We start from the raw sequence: 26975 nt of genomic DNA, 5'->3' as shown, positions 1-26975 counted from the left end.
ATACCAGGCAACATCTTAGTAAGTCTCCTCTGAACCCTTCCACATCCTTCCTATAATGTAGTGAGCAGAACTGCACGCAATACTCCAGCTGCAGCCTTACCAGTATCTTGTACAGCTGAAACATGACCTCGTGCCTCCGAAACTCAATCCCACTACCAATAAACGCCAACACAACATATGCCTTCTTAACAACCTTATCAACCTGGTTGGCAACTTTCAGGGATTTATGCACCTGGACACAGATCTCTCTGTTCATCTACACTGCCAAGAATTTTACCATTAGCCCAGTACTCTGCATTCCTGTTACTACATCTGAAGTGAATTACCTCTCACTTTTCCACATTAAACTCCATTTGCCAATTTTCAGCCCAGCTCTGCATCTTATCTATGTCTCTCTGTAACCCACAACATCCTTTGGCACTATCCACAACTCAGCCTATCTTAGTGTCATCTGCAAAATTACTCACCCATCCTTCTACACCCACCTCCAGATCATTTATAAAAATGTCAAGGGCTGAGGTTAGGAATAGGAAAGGTGAGGTCACCCTGTTAGGAGTTTTCTACATGCCTCCTAATAGTCCTAGAGACGTAGAAGAAAGGATTGCGAGGATGATTCAGGAGAAGAGTGAAAGTAATAGGGTGGTTGTTATGGGGGACTTTAACTTTCCAGATATTGACTGGGAAAGCTATAGCTCAAGTTCGTTAGATAGGTCGGTGTTTGTCCAATGTGTGCAGGAGGGTTTCCTGACACAATATGTAAACAGGCCAACAAGAGGTGAGGCCATACTGGATTTGGTTCTGGCTAATGAACCAGGCCAGGTGTTAGAATTGGAGGTAGGTGAGCACTTTGGGGACAGTGACCACAATTCAGTGACTTTTACTCTAGTGATGGAGAGGGATAAGTGTGCACTGCAGGGCAAGAGTTATAGCTGTGGGCAGGGAAATTATGATGCGGTGAGGCACGACCTAGGATGCGTGGCTTGGTAAAGTAGGTGTCAAGGCAAGGGCGCAATTGATATGTGGAGCTTGTTCAAGGAGCAACTATTGAGTGTCCTTGATAAGTATGTACCTGTCAGGCAGGGAGGAAAGGGTCGTGTGAGGGAGCCGTGGTTTAATAAGGAATTGGAATCCCTTGTTAAAGGGAAGAGGGTGGCCTATGTAAAGCTGAGGCGTGAAGGTTCAATTGGGGCGATTGAGAGTTATAAGGTAGCCAGGAAGGATCTGAAGAGAGAGCTAAGAGCAGCAAGGAGGGGGCATGAAAAGTCCTTAGTTGGTAGGATTAGGAAAAACCCAAAAGCTTTCTATGGGTATGTCAGGAATAAAAGAATGACTAGGGTAGGAATAGGTCCAGTCAAGGATAGTAGTGGGAAGTTGCGTGTGGAGGCTGAAGAGATTGGGGAGACACTGAATGAATACTTTTCGTCAGTATTCACACAGGAACAGGACATTGTTGCCGATGTGAATACATTGTTGCCGATGTCACAATTAATTAGAATGGACAGCTTTGAGGTATGTCGGGAAGAGGTGTTGGAAATTCTGGAAAGGGTGAAAATAGATAAGTCCCCTGGGCCTGATGGCATTTATCCTAGGATTCTCTGGGAAGCAAGGGAGGAGATTGCAGAGCCATTGGCCTTGATTTTTATGTCCTCGTTGTCTACAGGAATAGTGCCAGAAGACTGGAGGATAGAAAATGTGGTTCCCTTGTTCAAGAAGGGGAGTAGGGATAACCCTAGTAACTATAGGCCGGTGAGTCTCACTACTGTTGTGGGCAAAGTCTTAGAGAGAATTGTAAGGGATAGGAGTTATGAACATCTGGATAGGAATAATGTGATCAAGGATAGTCAGCATGGTTTTGTCAAGAGCAGGTCGTGCCTCACAAACCTTATTGAATTCTTTGAGAAGGTGACTAAGGAGGTGGACGAGGGTAAAGCGGTAGATGTGGTGTATATGGATTTTAGTAAGGCGTTTGATAAGGTTCCCCATGGTAGGCTACTGCAAAAAATATGGAGGTATGGCATGGAGGGTGAGTTGGAGGTTTGGATTAGGAATTGGCTGGCTGGAAGAAGACAGAGGGTAGTAGTTGATGGCAAAGGTTCATCTTGGAGTGCAGTTACTAGCGGTGTACCGCAAGGATCTGTTTTGGGACCATTGCTGTTTGTCATTTTTGTCATTTTTATAAATGACCGGGAGGAGGGGTTAGAAGGTTGGGTGAGCAAGTTTGCGGATGATACGAAAGTCGGTGGAGTTGTTGACAGTGAGGAAGGATGTGTCAGGTTACAGCGGGATATAGATAAGCTGCAGAGCTGGGCAGAAAGGTGGCAAATGGAGTTCAATGTGGGTAAGTGTGAGATGATTCACTTTGGTATGAGTAACAAAAAGATGGGGTACTGGGCTAATGGTCGGATACTTGGTAGTGTGGATGAGCAGAGGGATCTTGGTGTCCATGTACACAGATCTCTGAAAGTTGCCACCCAGGTAAATAGTGCGGTGAAGAAGGCATATGGCGTACTGGCTTTTATTGGTAGAGGAATTGAGTTCCTGAGTCCATGTTGCAGTTGTATAAGACTCTGGTGCGGCCGCATCTGGAGTACTTTGTGCAGTTTTGGTCGCCATACTATAGGAAGGATGTGGAGGCACTGGAACGGGTGCAGAGGAGGTTTACCAGGATGTTGCCTGGTATGTTAAGAAGATCGTATGAGGAAAGGCTGAGGCACTTGGGGCTGTTTTCATTGGAGAAAAGAAGGTTTAGGGGTGACTTGATAGAGGTGTACAAGATGATTAGGGGTTTAGACAGGGTTGACCATGAGAACCTTTTTCCACGTATGGAGTCAGCTATTACGAGGGGGCATAGCTTTAAATTAAGGGGTGGTAGGTATAGGACAGATGTTACTCAGCGAGTCGTGAGTTCATGGAATGCCCTGCCAGTAGCAGTGGTGGACTCTCCCTCTTTATGGGAATTTAAACGGGCATTGGATAGGCATATGGAGGATAGTGGGCTAGTGTAGGTTAGGTGGGCTTGGATCGGCGCAACATCGAGGGCCAAAGGGCCTGTACTGCGCTGTATTTTTCTTTGTTCTATGACAAACAGCAGTGGCCCCAAAACAGTTCCTTGCAGCACACCATTGGTAACTGAGCTCCAGGATGAACATTACCCATCAACCACCACCCTCTCTCCTCTTTCAGCTAACCAATTTCTGATCCAAATTGTTAAGTCACCTTCAATCCCGAAAATCCTTATTTTGTGCTTACTCAGTGGTTTTATCTGATTAGTGTTATAAAAGGGAAAGTGTGTTGCTGGAAAAGCACAGCAGGTCAGGCAGTATCCGAGGAGCAAGAGAATCAACGTTTTGTGCATAAGGCTCGTGGGCTGGGGGCTGAGAGATAAATAGGAGGGGGTGGGGTTGGGGGGGGAAGGTAGCTGAGAAAGCATTAGGTGGATTAAGGGGAGGGAGAAGGTGATAGGTCAGAGGAGGGAGTGATGGACGGATCCGGAGGGCAGTGCCGAGTTGGAGGCTTTGGACTGGGATAAGGGGGTGGGGTGGGGGAAGAGAAGAGAGGTGAGGAAGCTGTTGAAATCCCTGTGTGGTCGCAGGGTCCCCAGGCAGAATATGAGGGATTCCTCCTCCAGGTGTCAGGTGGTAGCAGTTTGGCAGTGGAGGTGGTGGCCCAGGACCTGCATGTCCTTGACGGAGTGGGAAGGGGAGTTGAAGTGTTCAGCCATGGGGTGGTGGGGTTGGTGGGTGCAGGTGTCCCAGAGATGTTCTCTGAAATGATCTGCAAGATGGCAGCCTGTCTCCCTGATGCAGAAGAGACCACATCAGGTGCAATGGATACATCTGCAGTCCTCACTTTCTCCTCTTTATAGGAGGGAAAGAAAAAAAGTGAGAGAAAGGAGTTGTAAATAGTTATTAGTTAATTATTCTCTGTTATACTTTAAGAAATAAAGTTGTTAAGTTTTACTTTAAATAGTTCTTAGCCTCTTGAATTTTCACAGATTCTGCATGGGATTATTCTTTTGTGTTGCTGGTTTAAGTTAAGCGGGCGGGGGGGGGGGGGGGTTACCCCATGTCATAACAGTTTGGGGGCTCTCATCCGAGATTTGAACTGGTTTAGACAGATTTGAATAGAATTTTTTATTAAATATTTATTCTTGGGATGTGGGCATGACTGACTGGGCCAGTATTTATTAACCCTCCCTAGTTGCTCTTGAAAAGGTAGTGGTGAGCTGCCTTCTTGAACCACTGCAGTCCATCTGCTGTGGGTTGACCCACAATGCTCTAAGGAAGGGAATTCCAGGATTTTGAGCCAGTGACAATGAAGGAATAACAATATGTTTCCAAGTCAGGATGGTGAGTGGTTTGGAGGGAACTTACAAGTATTCCTACATACCTACTGCCCTTGCCCTTCTATATGGAAGTGGTTGTGGGTTTGGAAGGTGCTGTTTGAGGATCTTTGGTGAATCTCTGCAGTGCATCTTGTAGATAGTACACACTGCTGCTACTGAGCATCAGTGGTGGAAGGGTAAGAGTAAAGAGACAGAGGTTGGGGGAAGGGAGGTTGTGGAAGGGAATCTGTGGCCATTTTGTAGTTCACAGAGTTGGCCAGGTGACATGATTAGAGTCAGCTATTTGTAGGATCAAGCCCCACTCCAAGACCTGAGTGCAAGTATTGAGTGACTGTACCATTTCTTCCACCACCTTCAAATGGATCTCTTCAATCACCACCTCAACTTCACAAGATGTTTATTTATTTTCCATCTGTAAAGAATTTAGAATGTTTTTCTTGGTGAAACATGCTGTATGAAAGCAAACTGACATCTACTGTCGCTGTGTGTTGGTTCACACACTACTGAAGTACCTTACTGCTTTAGTATATATTGAATTACCACAGGAGAGCCTACAAACTAATGCTTTTGCACGTAGCTAAAAGGTACATATTCAGCGCAGAGTGCACACTGGCTCTTTTCAAAAGTGATTGAGCATTTTTTTTTTTTAACGAGTGTGGGACATAAGCATTTATTACCCATCCCTCATGACCGTCGAGATGGTGGTGGTGAGCTGCCTTCTTAAGCTGCAATCTATTTAATATAAGTATACCCACAATGCCATTCAGGAGGGAATTGCAGGAGTTTGACCCAGCCACACAGAAGGGAAGGCATTATATTTCCAAATCAGCATGGTGAGTGGATTGGAGGGAAGCTAACAGGTGGTGGGGGTTCTTGCTGTCCTTGTCCTTCTAGATGGAAGTGGTCTTGGGTTTGGAAAGTTCTGACTAAGGACCTTTGGTGAATGTTTGCAGTGCATCTTGTAGACAGTGGTGGAGGGAGTGGATGTGGTGCCGATCAGGTGGGCTGCTTTGTCGGAGATGGTTTTAAGCTTCTTCAAAATTGTTGGCGCTGCCCCAAATCCAGGACAAGTGGGGCCTATTCCATCACACTCCTGATTGGTGCCTTGCAGACGGTGGACAGGCTTTGGGGAGTCACTTGCCGAAGTATTCCTAGCCTCTGACATACTCCTGCGACTCGCCCAGTTCCACCTCAGGTCAAGGTAAACCCCAAGATGTTAACAGTGGGAGATTGTGATAGTAACAGTGTGATAGAATGTTGGGCCTAGAACACTACCCTGAGGAACTAGAGATCCTGTGGCACAGTAGTAGTGACCCTGCCTCTGAGCTTGGCTTCAAGTTCCATCTACTCCACAGGTACGTCATAACATCTCTGAACATGTCGATTAGAAGAAAAACAATAGACTCTGAGGAAATCTTGCATGATGCCTGTGAGCTCCAACAACTATCATCTCTCTTCATGCCAGGAGGACTAACCAGCAGACAGTTTTCCATGCATTCCCTCCCGCCCGCCACCGAACCCCATGGACTCCAGTTTTGCTAAGGCTCCTTAATGCCACACTTGGTCAAATGTGGCCTTCATGTCAGCCTCCTTAACCCCCACATCCCGAAACCTTTTCCCCATCAAGTATTTACCCAATTCCCTTTTCAGGATATTAGTGAAATCGATACTGAACACTCACGTTTTAGCGTGTGCTGTCACACATGAGTAAGAAATATTTGCATACAGAATATTTTCTCCTGTTGCCCCTGATTCTTGTGCCAATCACCTGAAATCATTGGCCTCTGTTTATCAACCAATCACTGTAAACACTTTCATTTTTCAGTCTAAACCCTTTGCGATTTTAAATCTATCAAATCTCCTTTTTAGCCTTCTCTGTCTACAAGGCATTTTTCTCATCTACTTGCAGTTCCTTATCTCTGGACACATTCTCATCCATCACCTGCTCGCCCTCTCAAAAGTCTTCACCTGCTTTCTGAAGGGTGGTGTCCAAAATATGGAACACGCTGGATATGGGCAAGCAGCAAAAGTAAGAAGCAGAATATGGAGCTTAGGACTCTATATGAACCTTGAACTTTAACCGGTTCCCAACATGATTGATGTCCTTGGCTTCTCATTGGGTGGGAAGGATCAACTCCAGGAGAGGCTAAAGCCACAGGTAAGCCTGTTGTTGCTGCCAATAAGCACTAGTCAGGTCCAGTCCATGATTCTAGTGGCAGGGGAGGGTTGGCCAAATCCTCAGGGCCCCAGCAGACTTTTTTTTTTAAAAAGAAAAAGATGAATACGAGCTTATGAGCCAATAGAAGCAGTCACTCCCTTCCCTTCAGTTGGTGACTGCCCCCCGCCCCCCCCAGCCCGAGGAAACAAGCCAGCCAGGGTTAGACCAAAGCCTTCCTGCCTCACTCATATTTGAGAGAGGTTAAACCTTCTCCTGGGAACCAGTTGGTCACCTTGCCTCACCTCAATTAAACACCAAAGTGGGGAAAACTGGGATTGGCTTTTAAAATGCTTTGATATTTCACCTGACACTAACATGCTGATATTCACCCCAATACTTCAGCTGAGGCTAAACAAAATGTTTCAAGCAGTTTTCATCCAACGTTTTGGATTCTTGAAGTCTAATACTATTCCCCTCAAACATTTATACACTTCCAAGTTTAAACTTGGTATGTGCAAGTTTCAAAATTGTACCCTCAAGTCATTGCTGAAGATGAAAAACAGTATCAGGATTAGTGTTGAACACTCAGGGACACCATCATTTCCTTCCAGCCTGAGACGACATTGGTCACATTTCTGCTTTCTATTCATTTTCTCACTGTTTCTATTCATCTGGATGAAAAGCCCTCAACTTTACCAGAGATGCTGCCTGATAATGCTGAGCATTTGTAACATTTGCTGTTTTCTGCCCTTGCACTAATTTTGTATCCAAAAGCATCCCCGATGCTTCAATTTTGCTAACAGGCCTAATAGGTAGGACCTATCAAATGGCAGTCATAAGGCCATATACACAACATCAAGTTCAGTGTTTTCCCTCCACCTGTTCCCTTATCAAAGATCGCCATCACGTTAGTTAATACAACATGCTCACTGTGAAATCTGCACTGCCCTCCTCCATCACTTCATGCCTGCCAGCAATCAGTACTGGCTCGCTTGATTACTGTTCAGGGATATATCAATTTCACTTAAATTTTAAAAAAATCACATCGACACCACTAACTGCCAGCTTAAAGTGGAGAGGATCTCCAAGAAGATCGCACATATCGACACAGACATCAAGTTTCTACATGGACTATAACCTGGTGTTGTGTGAGTTTTAAACTTTGTACACCCCAGTCCAACACCAGCATCTCCAAATCATCACTTAAATTTGTTTGTGATTGATAGTGAAGTAAGTTACAGACTAAAATGAACTGGTCAAGTGGGCAGACACATGGCAAATGGAATTCAGTTAGAGAAAGGAGAGATCATGCAATTGGGAGGACAAAAAGGAGAGAAAATAGACAACAAAATGGTAGGATACAAGAAGTGTATCGAAATATAGCACATCCACAGTACATTGAAGGCAACACTGGAGAGTTAGGAAGACACACAAGACACTTGTGTTAATTAACTTGAGTGCTAGAGCACCAACTACAGTTTCAATCATTGTAGTACGAGAGGGCTAGGATACAGTGATGCTATACGAGGACATTGCCAAGGACAGAAGATTTTCGCAGTTTGGATAGACTTGAGTTTTCTTAAAGCTCCACTCCTGTAACATTAGTCACAGACTGTTAGATCTTCCTACTTTCATCCTCTCTGCACATGTCACAGGGACTGATCCAGACCAGGACCTTTGAGACCCTGTTTTTAAAAGATTGGTGACTTCTAGTTGTCCCTTCCTGTCTGCAGAATGTGCAACTCTGTGTTGCTTCTTCCCCTAGCTGTAGTGAGACCTCAGTCTCACCCAACAGAACTGCCAATTTTTTCCTTGACTATCACATCCACAACAAATATTGCATTGTGTTGTTATCCCCAGACAGCCCCTTGCATGACAACAACAAAATGATGGAGCATTCCAAGATGGTTTGTAGGGCCTTTTATAAAATTAAGCATGGCACCACATCACACAATAGTGTCGAGTTTGGGACTGAATTCCTTCACGAGATCGAGAGTGAGGTACTGGGAAAGCACAGCAGGTCAGGCAGCATCCGAGGAGCAGGAGAATCAATGTTTCAGGCATAAGCCCTTCATCAGGAATTCTTCTGCTCCTCAGATGCTGCCTGTCCTGCTGTGCTTTTTCAGCACCACACTCTCAACTCTGATCTCCAGCATATGCAGTCCTCACTTTCTTCCTTCACGAGATGGTCATCCTCGCTGCTCAGTACCCTTGTAGATAGCACTTTCGGGCTGATATTAAAGATGCATTACAGCAACTCACCAAGGCTATTTCCACACCACCTTCCAAACCTACAATCTCTAGGAGGTGGAAGGACAAAAGCAGCAGACAGATGGGAACACCACACCTGCAAGTTCTCTCACAAACGTTCCCTGTTGTGATTGTTGGTTCAAAGTATGATATGCCCTTCTTTAACAACATGGGTTACAGCCATTTAGCACAGCAGGTGACCACCACATTCTCAAGGGCAATAAAACAATTGTTATGAAAATTTGGGTGCACCTTTAAGAGAGTTAAAAGCAGCAGAACTACCAGACACAGCACTGAGTGTTCTCAAGAAGGCAACAATGTAACACTGAGTTGAACAAATCTATTAGTTAGTTGCCTGGACACAAAAACAAATTCGATTTTGGCCAATCAGTTTAACTTATATCCCAAAAAGAAACACCAATTTCCAATCAAATTTGAATTGAGTACATTGACAATCTTAATAGCCAAATGACACAATCCAATGCTCTGGGGGAAAGTGAACAGTTGAGAGGAGAACTGCAAAGCCCTAGCATGTAACAGACTGCTTGAAAAAAACTCTTAAAAGTCCCTTTTCGATCAGTAACCTGTAACACAAATTCCTAACAAGGAGAAAAGACGATACAGGAAGATCCGAAGACAAGAGCCTACAGCTGCCTGGTTTTGAGATAAGAGGTGTTATTTTGTAAATCTTAATTGGGAGTTTTATTCGACTAGTATTATAGAAGGAAAAGTAAAAGATAGATTAGAGAAAAAAATTGTAAATAGTGGTTAGTTAATTATTCTCTGTTAAAAACTTTAAGAAATAAAATTGCTAATTTTTACCTTACGTAGCTCTTGGCCACTTGAATGTTTACAGATTACTGCATGGGGTAAATCTTTTCAGTGTTGCTGGTTTTAAATTAAGCAGGAGAGTTTACCCTTTGTCCTATTACAATGGCCTTGCCAGTGACCCTCCTGTGAAAAGCTTGTCTGTCTTTTCCTAGTGCTCTAAGTGAACTTGCTGTTCTGAACTCCCACTGACTGTGGTTACAATGAAGAGTTTACATCAGAAACCCAAGAACCATTCAGCCACCACAGTGCCACCATGTATCCCTCAAACTCAAACCCTCAGCTGGGAGCTCAAACAGCTAATGAACGTTTAGTATACATGAAATCTCCTGAAGTTCCCACATGCCACCGGAATTGCTATTGCCAGTCTTTTAATTCTGATTAGAAACTTAAAATAAAATCCTTAGATAGAAGGTGAAGCAGATAATGTGTTAATTAGGTCTAGCTATTTTAGAAATATTAAATTACCATTACTATTTTCCAATTCTGCAATTGCAAAGCAAGTTAATCAAAGTCTAATTATTTTCTCAAGTTTAACAAGAACTTCAATCTTGCTGATGGCGTTGGGATGAAATAAATACAGTTGGCTTGCTTAAAGTTGACCCCAGTAAGAATAATTTGGACTTTAAAGTCTATTCCATTTAAAGGACCAAAGCAAAGATGTTTGACAACTTCCCATTTACGTTTAGGAAAAGTAATATTTGACAAGTTCTCTCAGGGTATCTATTGCTGCTTCTTCAATGTAGTGAATTACTTCGTACTTGCAATGGAAAGCTCAGAATGGTAATGAAGTTCAATGTTGAAAGCTTCACCTGAATCACTGAACTGTGGAGTCCCTGACATTTTCAGGACAGAAGTGTAGATGACTTGTTATGACCAGTCCCTGTGTAGTTTTCCACAATTTGCTCTGATTCCAGACAAATGTACAGATAGAGTCACAGAATCATAGAGATGTACAATATGGAAACTGACCCTTTGGTCCAACTCGTCCATGCCGACCAGATATCCCAACCCAATCTAGTCTATTCATATACCCATCCAGATGCCTTTTAAGTGTTGGAATTGTACCAGCCTCCACCATGTCCTCTGGCAGCCCATTCCACACACGCACCACCCTCTGCTTGGAAAAGTTGCCCCTTCGGTCTTTTTTATATCTTCAGTCCAATTCGTTCATAAAGATAGATTGGTAGAACTTTGCAGCCAATATGTTGATTGAATGGTATCGGCAGCGTCAACATTAGTAGTTGAGAAGTTGGTTTTGGGGATATTTATTTAAAGATTGAGTGAAATTCTTTTGTCCTGGTTCCTTTCAACAAAGGCTGGTTGGCAGCCCTCCAGCTGATTATTTTTTCCTCTTCTACCGGCAGTACTGGGCTGTTTTAAGGCTGCTCTCAAACTGTCACCTTCACAACTCAAGCAGATCAGGCCACTAATGTGTTTGGACCAGGCATGTCAGTTGGATTTAAGACCTTTTTATGCATATCCCAAGGAGGGCAAAACATGTCTGCTGCAGATGGCCTCCTGTTTTTCTTTGGGGTGGGCGATGTTCATTATGGCTTCCTTTTTGGGTTTTCTGAATCTGAACCAGTGTAATATTCAATGCGTCCACACAGGGCTCAGCGACAGAATCACTGAAATCGGCATTCAGTCATCTTTTGGCTATAGCAGCATTCTTGGAAAACGCATGCTGGAATTAAAAGTTCAATATGCCCATAAGTACTTGGGAATTCTAGTCTGTCATTGTGACACATGCCTAAAGTTTACTTCAGGCAAAGATACATCATATTCAGAGAATGTGAACCCAGTAGCTTTAAATTACATCAGTTGAATCTGTTCATATCAAACTGCTATGTTCCCTCATCTGGAAATTGACTGGATGACAATCTGCTGAGTATATACTTTTTTTTGATAGAGAGCACTCTCATCACAGCCTAATTCGACCTGAATTACCAGGTCAGGGATCTCAAAATAAATTATCAATTTTTTAATTATAGAACAAAAAAAAAGTGTGGCTTAATATAATTGTGCCGCTTAATGAAGTATTTAAAAAAAAGATATGGGACCAGTGGTTGCATTTTAAAGTCCCAACTATTCAATGCAATCCAACTGCTTGTAACCTGGAGCTTTGCAGATCAGTTTCTTATATCTGTAAACATACTGACTTTTCCTAGAAGGAAGAATATTTTTTAATGGCTATTCAATACTGCTACCTCTGCGCCAGGTTCAGGAGCTTAATTCCAGCCTCAGATAACTGTCTGCGTGGAGTTTACACATTCTCCGTATCTGTGTGGGTTTCCTCTGGGTGCAATGGTTTCCTCCCACAGTCCAAAGATGTGCAGGTTAGATGGACTGGCATTCATAACTTCCCATAGTATGCAGGGATATGAAGGCTAGGTGGATTAGCCATGGGAAAGGCATGGTTACAAAAAGAGTAAAGGGGGTATGAGCCTGAGTGGGATGCTCAATGGGCCAAATGGTCTGCTTCCACACTGTAGGGCTCTATGATTCTAGGCCTCAAGACAGTTCTTCACCTTGCAATCTCAACCAGCCTGTCTGCAACCCAATCTCATGGGGGTGGGAATGAGAGACACAAGCAGCACCCACAAACGTGGACAAACAAAAATTCCAGCTCTGTAAAGCTCCACAATACTTTTGGTCAGATACTTTATGTGGGCTTAACATTAACACAGTAGACATTCTACGGCTTTTCCCAAATGACTGTCAGTGCACACAAGCACTCATTGCGCGGAAAAAAGGACAAGGGACCAAAATTTGTATCAAACTGCTCTTTGCTCCACACTCCCACACGTCTTTCTCAACAATGTTTAATAATTTATAATTGCTTCCCTTGTGATTGGAATCAAACAATTCAAAATGCAGGCCACATGCAAGAATGACAAATGCCTATTTGCAACATACAATAAGTAGTCTATTGTTGATAAATGGCAGCACTTAAGTGTATGCCAAATTCTTATATTTTAATAATAGCTTTCATCAACAATGACAAATGATGAATGTTCTTTTGTTTTTTTAGAAAGTTGGAGTTTCATCTAGACGTCTCAATAATTAAAAGGAACAAAGATCTTCGTACTAGCTCACAAACATGATTAGGGACTTCTTTTCTTGAGGAAAACAATGTTTTGCAGCAGAATAAGAAGGTCACAGTGAATTGCCAGAAAGTCATAGCATTAAAATTAGTTTGATTTTTAAAAAAAAGACAAAATCATTTTGCTTTTACGAAACCATTTGGAAATGAGAAACACCATCGGCTGAATGTCTCTTCAATCTGGTGAAGTGCCAGTGCGTCCACTCTTCAAGGGTTTTATCACCATGAGTCCAAAGCTGTTCTCCTACCATATCTAACTAATTAGTAATTAGCTGATAATTATCAGCTAATTACTCATTAACTATCTAACCTACCCCTATGACATCTGTCATGTCCAATTCCAACACCATCCTACTAAGTACCATTCCCAGATCTTGCAACTGATCAGATATTTGCCAAAACACTGGTGTCCCTTGTGCCTGCACCATCTTTAAAAGGCGGTTGGCAAAGTTCACCACTGCCTTGTCGCAGGCAGCAGAAATAATAGCCATGCCAACAGTTTACTACTCAATTCCACACGCTCCCCACCCCCATCCCTACAACCCTACTGCCATAACCCCACATTTGCCAAGACTAATCCACCAAATCATGTGCCTAGTTACTGTGGACAATTTAGCATGGCCAATTCACCTAACCTGCAAATCTTTGGACTGTGGGAGGAAACTGGGACACATTCAGCAGGAATCCATACAAAATCCACTTTGACTGGGCCTTTTCAGACTATGATGCCACATTTCACTGGTGAGCCCAGGAATGTGCAAACCTTTTTCTTAAAAGAACCTGCACTTCTGAACAATGTTAAGAAGCAGAATTCCACCATTAAAGTTAGGATAGAGCTGGTCCCTGAAGCATCACCTGGTAAAATAACCATTAAACCCCAAGTGAAAACTCTCCATATTGATCTCAATTTCACACTTGCAATATGCTCCCATGTCCAGTACATTAGGAATCTTGGCCATCATGTCTGAGGGAAGACTTGTCAGAAGACCAACATCTTGCTGCTGCTTAGCACGGAGTTGAAGCCACCTTAAAAAGCATGGGCCAATGCATTAAAGAGTGGTGTTAAATTATTAACTTCACCCTTAACAATGGAGTGGGAGATTTTCTTTTCATAAAACAAAAGCACTTGCTTTCGGCACAACGCAAGTTCACATCAGCTGCAATGAGCAAATGGTGTATTTTGTGCTAAAGTCACCTCAGATAAACATACTGTCAAACATGATCCGAAACCACATGAACAGTCAAAGGGAAGAGAGAGATAAAGGGCTGTTGAAAGTGCTGCATCCATCACAAAAACTGTCATTTCTGTCCACAGTCAATCATATAAGCCTTTGAAATATTTCCGCAACTACATGTTTACACTTTACTATTCATTGCTGTTACCTCTATTAAGAGGCACAGATCCCAAAACTGGAACAGAGTGGCAAGAAACACAAGTAGGTCAGTTGAAAGTAGAAACAAGCTCGATTGGCTCAATGGCTACTGGCGACTTTAGAAAACATAGAAACCCTAGAGGGTTAACAAAAAAGGCTATTTGGCCCATCAAGTCTGCACTGGTCACTGCCAAGTTCTCCAACTTCTAATGCTGCCTGGCCTGCTGTGTTCTTCCAACCTCCTGTCTACTTTGGATTCCAGCATCTGCAGTTTCCCCCCCCCCCCCCCCCCCCCGAGTCTGATCCTCAAAACAGCATCCCACCCAGACCCCACCCTATCCCCGTAAACCCACATTTGACCAGGGCTCATCCACCTAGCCTGCACATCCCTGGACACTATGGGCAATCTAACACTACCAATCCACTTAACCTACACATCTTTGGGCTGTGGGAGGAAACCAGAGCACCCTGCGGGAGAGTGTACGAAGTCCACACAGACAGTCGCCCAAGGCTGGAATTGAACCCGGGTCCCTGGGGCTGTGAGGCAGCAGTGCTAACCACTGAGCTACCATGCCGCCCTTAAATAAGCTGCAGAGATTCAATTTTTGCCCAAAGCATCGACTCTCCTGCTCCTTGGATACTGCTTGACCTGCCTTTTCCAGCACCACACTCCTGACTGCATAGATTCAATGGCTGGTGTGGAATAGAAGAACTGGTTTACGGGCTGTTCCCTAATGCTGTTCAAATTACCTCACACTGTCTTTTCTTTTTCCAAAAGGTGTTCTTATATTCAATTATGCTTTAAAAAATGTAGCAAATAAATGTTTAAACCCCTATTTTGTGAGGAGTTTGAACCCTTGCAGATACTTCGAGTCTAAATTATTGTTAAAGTGACTAAGTTACAAAAACCATTTGCCACAGTTTCATAAAGTCATCTCTTATAATTTCACAAGTACAAGACAGTTCTTCTTAAAATAGAATCCAACAGCAAAGAGATCAGTTTTAAAAGAAGCTGAATGGACAATCTGCTAGATCATGAGCCATCCTGTATGTAAATAGGGGTGTAGTCTGCTGTATCACATTAGTTTTAAGATTGCCCAACACCATCACCCTCCTAGATCACGTGAGACATAATCTGAAAACAACAAACAGCAAAGCGCAGGAAAACACAACAACAGCATATGCTGTGAAAATTAATGCTCAACATAGAGAGTTCAATGAAGTAGAGCAATATGATCAGATTTGGACATTTAAAAGATTGTTACAATCAGGTAAGGAGGGATGAATCAGTTTCCCACTTGTTAGCTCCCTAAGTAGTTTGCAACAAAGGATTTTTAACGCATTTTACGACACAGCTATATCACACAACAATTTAAACTTTTAAACTCATCTAAATGAAGTAGCCAATTACAAGACTTCCTTGAAGGAAAAGAGGAATGTCACCTTGGGAAAAATAGTAAACTGCAACCTTACACGTACATGGGTTAAAAAGCTTAAAAAGCGAAGAATATCTAGTGCAAAAATAAATCAAGAGAAGCCGGTTTGAAGAGTCCTTGAGGGGTTAGGTATTAACCTGAGACCACAGCTGTTGAATTGATGCCTTAAATCTTCAGCAGGGACAACATTTATTGATATTCGTACATTCTCAGCAAATGGATATTGCTCCTATTTGCAATATCATTTGGTAGTATTCTTTCAGAACCAGAGGAAAAAAACCAGAAATATAAAATCATCATTCTTCCCTCTCTCAGCTCAAAAGCTGTAATTAGGAAAACTCAAATTAATTTCATTTCTATATTGCCTTCTCAACCTGGATCATTTTCAGGCAACTTCTGAATAGGTGAAACCTCCAGAAAGGTGTAGGTCAAACATTTGATGCTAATTTGAGTGATTGGCTTCAATCATTTTGATGACGTCCTAACTCAGACTGGATATTGCTTATCAACTGGTGGTCAGGTGATCACTGCCACCATGTTTAAACTGACTTTCCTTTTCCAAACAATTTTAGTCCATAAAAAGCATCAGGTGTTAAAAATCAAAGTGATGGAAGTTGAAATTTGATTGTCCATTTTTGACACCAACACATTACCTTAGGAGATAAAATTTAAGCTATACCCAAGTACGGAAACATTGAAAGAAAACTCAATTACAGAATGAACAAGTAGAATCATGGGTTGAGACACTCTGACTACCTCAGCTTGTTGAACAGCTGGTGAGAGAACTGACACAATGTCTTCCACAGGCTTACCAAACCAGAGACAGGCCTCCTCCTGGAATCAAGAGCCTGGGAACAAAACTCCAGCCCACTGAAAGCTGCTGATCAGAGGCTGGCACCTTTTGGTCTCAGCAATGGAGCAGACAGCAGCTGCTGATATAAGAGCACCCCTCGGTGTGCCAGGATCCAGAGGACTCAGGAGCAAGGCAAGGGAGGACAGGGAATGGTTCCAGTCTGCTCGGTGTGCACTCCCTCAAACAGGCACCCCCTCTATCTGTTGATCAAAGTCAAAGGCTTCCAGACATGCAGGACCAACACACAGAGGAGTTCGATCGAATTCTTAGGGCTAAAAAGGATCAGAAGGGAATGGAGAGGAAGCAGGAAACACGGTACTGATTTGGATGATCATTGTGAATGGAGGAACAGGCTTGAAGGGCTGAATGGCCCACTCCTATTTGATCTATTTCCCGCCTGCACCTGATCTGATCTTACATGGGGACTGGCCCATCTGTAGTCTCGCTCCTTCTGGAATTGGAGGGCTATGACCCTGAAGTGCTCCTTCATTATCCACTTAAGAGCATCAATTGGCAGTGAGTCAGGAAGGTTGACCAAAGACTCCCCTGGGCAGTCCCATCTTCCCCCAAAACATAATTCCAGAGGAGAGGGGAGGGGAGACAAAGCAGTTTGTGAACATCACCAGACCCATCGAATTAGCTTCTTGCTTCCCTCCAAACTCACCCTCCACCTCCTTGAGAAAATAAAAGTTTCCATCATTCATTCTTCCTCTGACCAGTTGAAACGGTCAGGATAATTCCCTTCATCATCCATTTTCCCCACTACTCATTCATTCATTTCTGTTGATAACCCAGTCACTATACCAGGAACATAAAGAGAGAGCCCTTATACACACTACACACAGTTTCTATCATTAAAATAAAAATGAGGCTAACTTACTAGAAAAGATGCAAAGTGAGTGGAACTGATTGAGCATTCCTCTAGCCTGCAATAAATAATCCCTGCTGTTTTATTTTCTTTGACTTTTATTGCAGTCACATGCATATTACATTAACTATCCTAATTTACCTTAGCAATTGCCCACTGTATTACATTAAAACATAAATACTTGTACGTTAAACACAAAAATAACTTGAATGTTTCTTTATTAAGTTCTGTGCAAGGAAACACATCCTAAATCAACAATTCTTCCATCCAGCACAGACTCCTCAGCGAAGGTTCTCTCATCAGTAACCCAGTCCCTTTTAAGTTTCTTGTCACACAAGACAGCAAAAGGAGCACCACTCTGTACAGATATCTTACCTTATTCCGGCTGGAATTAGACCAGGCATGATGTCTGCCACCTTTCAGCAACATAGCTTGACATATCAGCAGCTTCTCGTCAGGAAATCTGGCAAGTTTGACGTCAATGTTTATGTTCCTCTTTTGGTTGATGACCCTCCTGGCCTTTGCACCTATATGCCCCAATGGTAACGTTCTTGTGCGTGCCCTTGACCCCGTGTACACAGATTTCTTCACCTCTCGGTTATTCTTATTGTACCGTCTAAAGAGCAAAGTGGAGCGCTCCTTTTTGTTTCGTTCAAACTCATCCCCCATCCCTCCTTCACCACCATAGCCTGCATCTTCAGGATAGATGATGGATGGCTTCAGGGAAAGTCGGCTCATTGGATAACCACCCACAGACCCATCAATCGTGGTCTTCAACTTGAGTTTTCGCTGGACCCTACCAAATCCAAACTGGGTGGCATGCAAGCCTGGGCAACTCTCATTACTGCCATGTCCTCTCTCAGCAATGCAGTCCTCCTGAAACTGTAGTAGGGCTTTTGATGCACAGCCGAAGGCTGTATTATGTTCAACATGACCAACTGAAGTTTGCTGTGAGCATGGTCCCGGGCAAAAAGCATGGTACTTTTTAGTTTCACCATCGGTATAGTGCTTTAGGTTTGAAGCATCGTGTGGACTACTGTCTTCGATGATCTGGTTACACACTGAGAGCTGCACAGAAGGCCATTCATGTGTTGAGTCCTTCGCCTTTCTATTCATTACTCCACCAAAGCAAGAGGGGAAACTCTCAGGCTTCCAGTTTGCGTCGCCATCTGTTCGATACGATTTGTCAAGTTCCTCCGTGGATTGATCAGAGGACAGACCGGAGTTACAATTTCCCTGGCTAGTCGACTCACAGGTCACATTGTAACTTCCTGCTTTTGAGCTTGAAGCCCCCATGTCACGCTCCTCAAACACACTTCCACTTTGAGCATTGTATTTCGCAGTCAGTTGTGCTACAGACATCACTGGCAGTGTGCCCGGTAGCTCAAAAGCAGCCTCTGAAGGACCCTGAATGACTGACATTGGATCTATAGCCAGCATTCCTTCACCAACAACATGCCTTATTTTAACATCACTGCCTGAATTACTCAGCCTATTTTCATCTTCAGCTGACTGGGCAGATATCATCTTGCCTGGTGCGACAGTCACAAACACAGAAGCTGCTATTTCTTCAGAAGTAATAGTCAAACGGCAACACTCAATATTCTTTTGATTCTTTCCTTTGACTGTCATATCATGGCCTGAAGAGCGACCAATGTCTGGAAATGTCCTTGCTGAGGCTCTACGAAGATGGGCAGGCTGAACTCTAAGTGAGTGTTTCTCTTCACAGATGTCTTACTTATAGACAGGAAAGCTTCACCAGCTGATAAAGCCCAACAGAGAATAATGACGTTTAAAGTGAGCAGCTGGGCTCTCAAATGTTGTCCAACAGAAGGAGCGAACTGCTCAGTATATGAGGGAGCCTAACTTTGAGCAAGTAGTGCTTTGGCAGCTCTATCGATTCATCTTTATGATGGACGCTGCAAATGACTTGGTGAAAAAGGAACTACTTTGTCATCACGTGGAATTAGAGAAAAGGGTTTATCTGAGCAGTTTCCAATCTCAAATTATGCTTCTCTGTAAAACAAGAGGAAAAAAGAATTAAGAGTTTCAGAACATCATCAAGGCAAGTTTAAACAATTCAAAAACAGAATAATATGCAACAAGTACAAAGTATATCCTGGCACAATGAGGAATGTAGACTCAAATTGCAGTTTGCCAAATTTAATTTTTGATCACATTTCCATTCAACATCAATTGTAAATCAAACACAGAATCTCCTCTGAACCATTGCAATCACACTTTACAATATTTTCTTTTACAAAAAAGGCGTCACTTGAAAACATATTACTCCATGCACTACATGCAGCAGTATAAAAGTTAAATGCTCGAGACCAAATTTTTCAGCAAAAATGTGAAGGATTTTTTTTGTATGAGCAATCTTCAAGGGGTTCATGTGTACATTTGATTTAGACTCACACAGTAATCCACCGATGGATTAGCTGTCGAGTTGTACCCCATTGAATGGACAGTTGCCACTAGCCTGTTACTATGACATAGATGTGTGTACCCGAAAAGCTCAGCTTTGCCCCAGTTGGACAGACTGCGTTGGTAGGATTCCGCAAAATGGGTGATCATCAGATTACTCCACTCTGGTGATTTTTGGGAAGTGCTGGATTTGGGCTGTCTGCCATGGCGATGGTTTCTTTATTTACACATGGGAAGTGGATGGCACTGGCTGGCTCTGTAATTACTACCCATCTCTAGTTGTCCTTCAAATGATAGTGGTGAGCCCATGTGCTGTACATAGACCCACTGTACTGTTAAGGAGGCAATTCCAGAATTATGATCCAGCAACACTAACAAGATATAGCGATACATTTCCAAGTCAGGATGGGGAATGGTTTGGAGGAGAACTTGCAGGCGATAGGTTTCCTGTGTATCTGCTGCCCATGTCCTTCAAGATGGCAGTAGCTGTGGGACTGGAAGGTCCCTTCTAAGGAACTTTTCTGCAGTGTATTTTGTGGATGGGACACAATGTTTTGACTAAATATCAGTGCTGGAGGGAGTGGGTGCCTGTGAATGTGGTGCCAATCAAGAAGGCTGCTTTGTCTGGATGGTAAGCAGATGCTGGAGATTTGAGTCAAGCTGGAAAAACACAGCAGGTCAGGCAACATCTGAGGAGCAGGAGAATGAAGGGCTTCCTGATGAAGGGCCTTTGCCCGAAACATCGATTTCCCTGCTCCTCGGATGCTGCCTGACTTGCTGTGCTTTTCCAGCACTACTCTAATCTTGACTCTTGTTCTGGATGGTTTCAAGCTTCTTAGAGTGTGGTTGGAGCTACACCCATCCAGGTAAGTGGGGAGTAATCCGCCACACTTCTGACGTGTGCCTTGTAGATAGAGGACAGGATTTGGTGAATCAGGTAGAGAGTTACTCTTTGCAGGATTCCTGGCCTCGGACCTGCTTTTATAATCATAGTATTCATACTCTTCAGGAGTACAGTGTGTAGTTCCCTGTTATAGGAAAGGTATTATTAAATTGGAGAGGGGTCAGAAAAGATTTGTCAGGATGTTGTCAGGAATGGAGGGTTTGAGATATAAAAATAGACCGAAAAGGCTAGGACCTTTTTTTTCATTGGAGCATAGGGGTTTAAGAAGGGACGTTATTGACATTTATAAAATCATGAAGGGTATAGATAAGTTGAATGACAAGGATCTTTTCCCTTGGGAGTTCAAAACTAGGGGCACATTCTTAAGGTAAGAGGAGAAAGGGGCCTGAGGGGCAACTTTCACCCTCCTCCCCCTGTGAGTGTAGAATGAACTACCAGAGAAAGATGGTGGATGCATGTTCAATTACAACATTTAAAAGATATTTCGATATGTTCATGAACAGGCAAGGTTTGGAGAGATATGGCTAAATGCAGGTAGGCGGGACTATTTTAGTTACTGAACATGGTCGGCCTGGACTGGTTGGCTCAAAAAGGTCTGTTTCCATGCTGTATGACTAGACTATTTAGTGGGATTTCTATACAAGCAGCTCTTGCCAGACAAAGATCAATATCATGACTCAATATGGCTTTCCGAGATAGCATCTCCAACCTGTCATCCTTTCTCCAATAATGTATGAAAGTGGAGCAGGAGAAGTGAGGAAAGAAAAGCAGAGCTTTCATCCTTCAAATTTCACATGAATAAAAAAAAAAATCAATGACAAAACTCTTATGCAACAAACTTTAGAAATGAGAGATTGATTTTAACATGGGGTGCTTAGAGGGTGTAAAAATGATAACGTGTGCAGCTTTAGCAATGCAACTGAAAACACCACCAAAAGATGGATTCAGTGTCAGTTTAGTCCATCATCTCCGTTTGACCTGATTTTAAATAAAGGGTAATGGTTTTAATTATGTATCATCATTTGACAGTTACTCTGGGTTTGGTGTCAGTAAATTAAAGTTTCTAATATTAATAGCTTTTTAAAAAAAAAGGTGCCTAATTAAGATCCTTAAAATTAAAGTTATTTTGGGTGCAAAAGCTACTTTAAAAAAATAGGTCCACAACAGACAGGTTAGCCAAGAATCATCTTGTGATTATTTTTAGACTGCAAAAATGGTCAGTTGTGAGGAGGATTGATATTCAAGATGACAAGGGTTTTTTAATAAAACCTGCATAAAACTTCACTTGTGCTTGGCGCTTGAATTTCCTTGTATCTTTTGCAATGTTTTGTCAGATGAGTGAACTGTAACAAAACTTTACAGAGATTTCAGACCCAAGAGCTCTAGAAATTGTCTGATGCTTAATGAATCAACACTTAGTTAACTGAAGGGCTATATTTGACAGAACAGAAAACGTTTGATTCAGATGTTTCAAGTCTTGTTTTTAAAATCCTCTCCAATTAATCCTCCCCTGTAGACGCTAACCTGCTATTGAAAAGCATAAAAGGCAGATACATTAGTTCAAGTTTCTAAAAGAACAGTAACTTGCACAGTACCCTAAAGCTTCAAGCTTTGACCCCTTCCTCTTTCCAAAGGAAGCTCATCACCAGAGGCTATTCACCAGGCAGAGATGGGTAGACAACTTGTATGACCAACAGGCCCATTAGTGGCTGGACTGGTGGTACTATCAGGATATTTCCAGGAATAAATAGCCCCCACCCCATCTCCACTGAAGGCCAGGGCTGATGTACACCTTTAGTTGGCTGTAAGGGGCCTAATGAAGGATCCTACATTAACCCTCCCGGCTGAAGCTGCAGCCATTAGCAGACAATTGCTTGGGCCACTGGTCAGCTGTAGTCAGGGTCCACCTCCTCAGGGATAACCCAATAACATGAGCCATCATTTAACTTAATCCATTCTAGCCTCTTCAGGAGGATGCACAATGCACTGACTCCCTCGCATTCTGCCTCCATCTGTAGCAGGGTAATGGTGGTGCACCCATTCTCCCATAGTTTCAGATCCTCAACTGGGCCTGAGTTTCAGGAATTAAATCACCTTATGGCGATGGCCAACCCAGCAACGGTCTGTTCATGGACCACCTCTGGGTGAGTCTCCTGTGCGGGCAGTCCGGCAGCTCTCTGCCCAGATCCAGAAAGGATACCAACCCTCAATTAGTTTTCAGACTTCACAGGATTTCACCCATTGGCTGTAATCTTCCACACATTACAGCTTCTAAAAAGAAATGTAGTGGGAACCAAAGCACTTTGGGACATCCCAAAGTGCTGAAAATGTGCTACGCTAAAGCAAGTTATTTTCTTGCTAACAAACTGAAGACAATACTTGTACCATAATATTAATTCTGCAAAAATTGTTCCTTTATTTGGGAGGCAAAATATTGGACCAAATTTTGAGGGAGGAATCATGAGTTAAACTACTTTCAGGTGCTAGGATCCCCCTCTTGCCTGTCAATTCATAGAATCCCTCCAGTAAAAACAGGCCATTCGACCTATTGAGTGCACACAAACCCTCTGACCAGCATCCCACCCAGACCTACCTCTCTAACTCTGCATTTCCTATGGCTAATCCACATATCCTATACATCCCTGGACACTATGGGACATCTTAGCATGGTCAATCCACCTAATCTGAACATCTTTGAACTGTGGGAAGAAACTGGAACATCCAGAGGAAACCCACACAGACACAGGGAGAAAATGTACAAACTCCATACAGACAGTTGCCAGAGGCTGGAATCGAACCTGGATCCCTGGCACTGAGACAGCAGTGCTAACCACTGAGCCACCATTGTTAATTAGATTCATGGCAAGGTGACAGGGATGGACTGGAGTGGGCCACTATACCTGAAACAGGCCTTAGGCAGGAACGGAGGTGGGTAGATGGCAAAATAAACATAATAGAAGGCTTATCTTTTCACTGAGACTTCAATGAAGTTCTAGAGCAGAATGTTAAGCATCCTGGCCATCACCACAACTCCTCACACCCTCATACAGCTTCCATAATCCCTACACCTACTCACCCCGTATCCACTGTGAACATAATTACATTGGGAGGATTGAGCATCTCCAACCATCAGAAAGGATAGCCATTCAAAAACATTCACCCTGTTAGAAACTCATAAACCTGTCAGACACACTAGTCAAACTCCACTTGGGGGGAGCTTTAAAATGTTGAAAATAAGCTGTCAGTATTAACTAAGGCTGAAAAGGGTCAGGAGGAAGTCACAAAATAGCAGTGCACTAATAAGTGACCTTAATCTTCATGTGGATTGGGAAATCAAATGGGCTCAGACATCCATGAGGAAGAGTGTATTGGGTGAAGTTCTTATAAGGATACTTTGTGGATCCAAACAGGAATCAGGCCAAATTAGATCTGGGAATTTAATATCTGATCTCAAAGTAAAAGATCCCCAAGGAAACAGTGACCATAAAAGGCAGAATTTGCATTCAGTTTGAGTGAGAGAATACTGTCAGAAACAGTTGTGCTAAATTAATTTTAAAAAAAAATAGGGTCATTATAAAAAAGGGAATGATAGCAGAGATGGCTGGGCTAAACTGGGAATTTTTTTTAGCAGAAAAGAAGGTTGAAGAACAAATGGTAAAATCTTTAAGAAAATAGTCTAATCATAAAAAAAATTCTAGTGAGGAAGGAGGATTCTAAGGGATAAAACAACTGCAGTTAACAAAAGTAGTTAGGGATAGCATCAAATTAAAAGAAAAATAGCAATGCTGCAAAGATAATCCAGAGGCTTTAAAATAAAATCAAAATAACAAGCAGGGAAGAAATAAACAGAGGGTGAACTAGCTGGGCAGCACGGTGACTCAGGTTCAATTCCACCCACAGGTGACTGTGTGGAGTTTGCACGTTTTCCCAGTGTCTGCATACATTTCTTCTGGGTGCTCTGGCTTCCTCCCACAGTCCTAAGATTAGAATGGGTTAGCCATGGGAAATGCACGGTTACAGAGATAAGGGAGGGGATGGGTTTGGTTGGGATGCTCTTCGGACAGTCGGTGTGGACTCATTGGGCCAAATGACCTGCTTCCACACTGTGGGGATTCTATAAATAAGTACCTAGTAATATAAAGGAAACAAGAGCTTCTTCTGACAAATGTCTAGAAAAGGAAGAGATAAGCCTAAGTGAGCGCATATGCCCATGTGATTGAGGCTAGAGAAATAAATGTTAAGGAAATTGCAGTGGAATTGAATAAAATACTTGGCATCAGTCATCAACTTGGCATCAATATTGCTATGGGCTGGGTACTGGCAGTTGGGACTAGATTGGGTTGGGATATGTGGTCGGCATGGACAGGTTGGACTCCAGGGTCTGTTTGCATGCTGTACATCTCCATGATTCTATGACTCTATCACAGTGGAAGACACCAGTAGCTTTCAAAGGATGTTAAATAATCAAGGGAAGGTGGTTAGGGTGGAGGTGGAGACAGTAAATACAATTGCTAATCACTAGAGTAAAAGTACGAGCAAAATTCATGGGATTAAAAAGTTGACAAGTCCCCTGGAGCTGATGGATTGCATCCTAGGATAAATGAAAGAAGTAGCTGCAGAGTCCATGGTTATATTGGTAATAATCTTCCAGGAATTCTTAGATTCTGGAAAAGGCCCAGAGGATCAGTAAATGTCAATTTAAGCATCCTTATTCAAAAGGGATGGAGACAAAAAACAGTTAACTATAGGTCAGTTAGTGGGATAACATTAGAATCCATTATACAAGGAGGTTATCACAGAGCACTTAGAGACATAATCTAAGCTGGCTTCAAGAGAAATCATGCCTGACAAATTTACTACAGTTCTTTGGAAGTGATAACAAGGAGGATAGATAAAGAGGAGACAGGGGATGCAATGGATTTGGATTTCCAAGAGACATTTGATAAGTCACAGCATATGGTAACTTTTCATTGCTTTGGCAGAAAAAGTATTTTCAGAATCTTTTAAATGGTGAAAGACTGCAGAAAGCTGTGGCACAAAAGGATTAGAGACTTCATGCATAAATCACTGTGTATTACATAAAGATTCAGCAGGTAACAGGGAAGGCAGACAGAATGCTGGCCTTTATTTGGAAAAGAAAGTACAAAAATAAGGATACCTTGTTACAACTATATAAGACCCAAATTAGAGCACACCTAGCACACTGAGCCTAAGGTGAGGTATTGGAATTGAGAGCAGACCAGAGAATGTTCGTTAGCTTGATCTTGGGTCTGGAGTGATTGTATTGAGGAGAGGTTGTGTAGGTTGGAAAAACTGAGAGGCAACCTTATTGAAACACAAGGAGATTCTTAGTGGACTTGACAGGTTAGCTGTAGCAAAGCTGGTTCCCCTTGTGGGTGAATCTCGGATTAGAGGGCATAATGTCAGAATGAAGGGCTACTCATTTAAGACAGAAATGAGGGGGGGCGGGTATCTCAAAGAAGTCAATCTGTGGAATTCTTTACCACAGAGGGATGTAGAGGCTGTGCTGTTAAGTATTATCAAGGCTGACAATCACTAAGGAATGGAGGATTATGGGGAAAGTCAGATCAGCCAGGATCTCTTAGAATAACAGAGCAGACTTATGTCCAAATGGCCTCTTCCACTGTCTCATGGTCTTATGATCTAAAGAACAGTCATTCAAAAACGTCTTCACAAAAGTATAATCCTATGAGCTCTTCATAACAATCAAAGCGAATCTCTCAGTTCCATCAACAGCTGCATCAAAAGCCCTACTGAGCTGAAACCATTTATTTGGGGAATGGAGTACTGTTGCATCAAGTGCTGTAATCCATATGGACATTTAATAGTAACTTCCTTCTAATGAACAAAGCCAAATCATTCATTACATATTAAGTTCACGTTTACCCTATGCTTATGGCATGTGAAGGAGTCTCTGGTTTGTGACCATATCTGTGTAAAGGTTAGCAAGTCCACAGCAGACTATTCCCCCCCCAGTTCAGGACTCCTTTGCCATGCTGTGAACCACATCACCTACTAAAATGGCCTCAAATCCACAAAAATAGCAGCACAGCTTGAAAATCCCAATCCTCCAAATGGAATTCACAAGGGTGGATCGCTATTTCTTGGGTAATAAGAATCCTACATTACAAGAACTGGCACAGGAATCCACAAATTGTTCCGACCTGACTCTGTTCTGACAGAAATGAAAACCCAGGCTTTTGCAAAAAAGCTCAGGGGTCAAAACTGATTTCTTTGGCCCACTTATAAAAAAATAAACTATGCAAAAGTTATAAACTGAAAAGTCCTCTCCTACCTCATTCAATGATGGCAGAATTGTTAGTGGAGGAGGCAGCCAATCTGTTGTGTCAGTAACAGCTTTCTGAATTAATATTCTGACTTAGTGCCCTCTTCCTTTCCCTTATAA

At 42.7% G+C, this 26975-nt stretch overlaps 1 protein-coding gene across 7 annotated transcripts in view; it reads right to left on the bottom strand.

The window, feature by feature from the left end:
- Positions 1-26975, bottom strand: part of plce1 (phospholipase C, epsilon 1) — a 388600-nt gene that overhangs the window by 308800 nt on the left and 52825 nt on the right. For all 7 annotated transcript variants that reach the window (XM_087999009.1, XM_087999015.1, XM_087999013.1 and 4 more), the window contains exon 2: positions 17593-19233. In XM_087999009.1, coding sequence (XP_087855135.1) covers positions 17593-18849 — 1257 coding nt within the window. In that variant the 5' untranslated portion in view covers positions 18850-19233. The remainder of the gene's footprint in view (positions 1-17592; positions 19234-26975) is intronic.

The sequence above is a fragment of the Chiloscyllium plagiosum genome, unplaced genomic scaffold (genome assembly GCF_037043375.1).
Source record: "Chiloscyllium plagiosum isolate Xiang-an unplaced genomic scaffold, Cpla_swu_hap1 HiC_scaffold_22, whole genome shotgun sequence".
In the NCBI taxonomy this organism is placed as follows: Eukaryota; Metazoa; Chordata; class Chondrichthyes; order Orectolobiformes; family Hemiscylliidae; genus Chiloscyllium; species Chiloscyllium plagiosum.
Note: the sequence above shows the minus strand (reverse complement) of the source record. Positions and strands in the feature narration are given on the sequence as shown.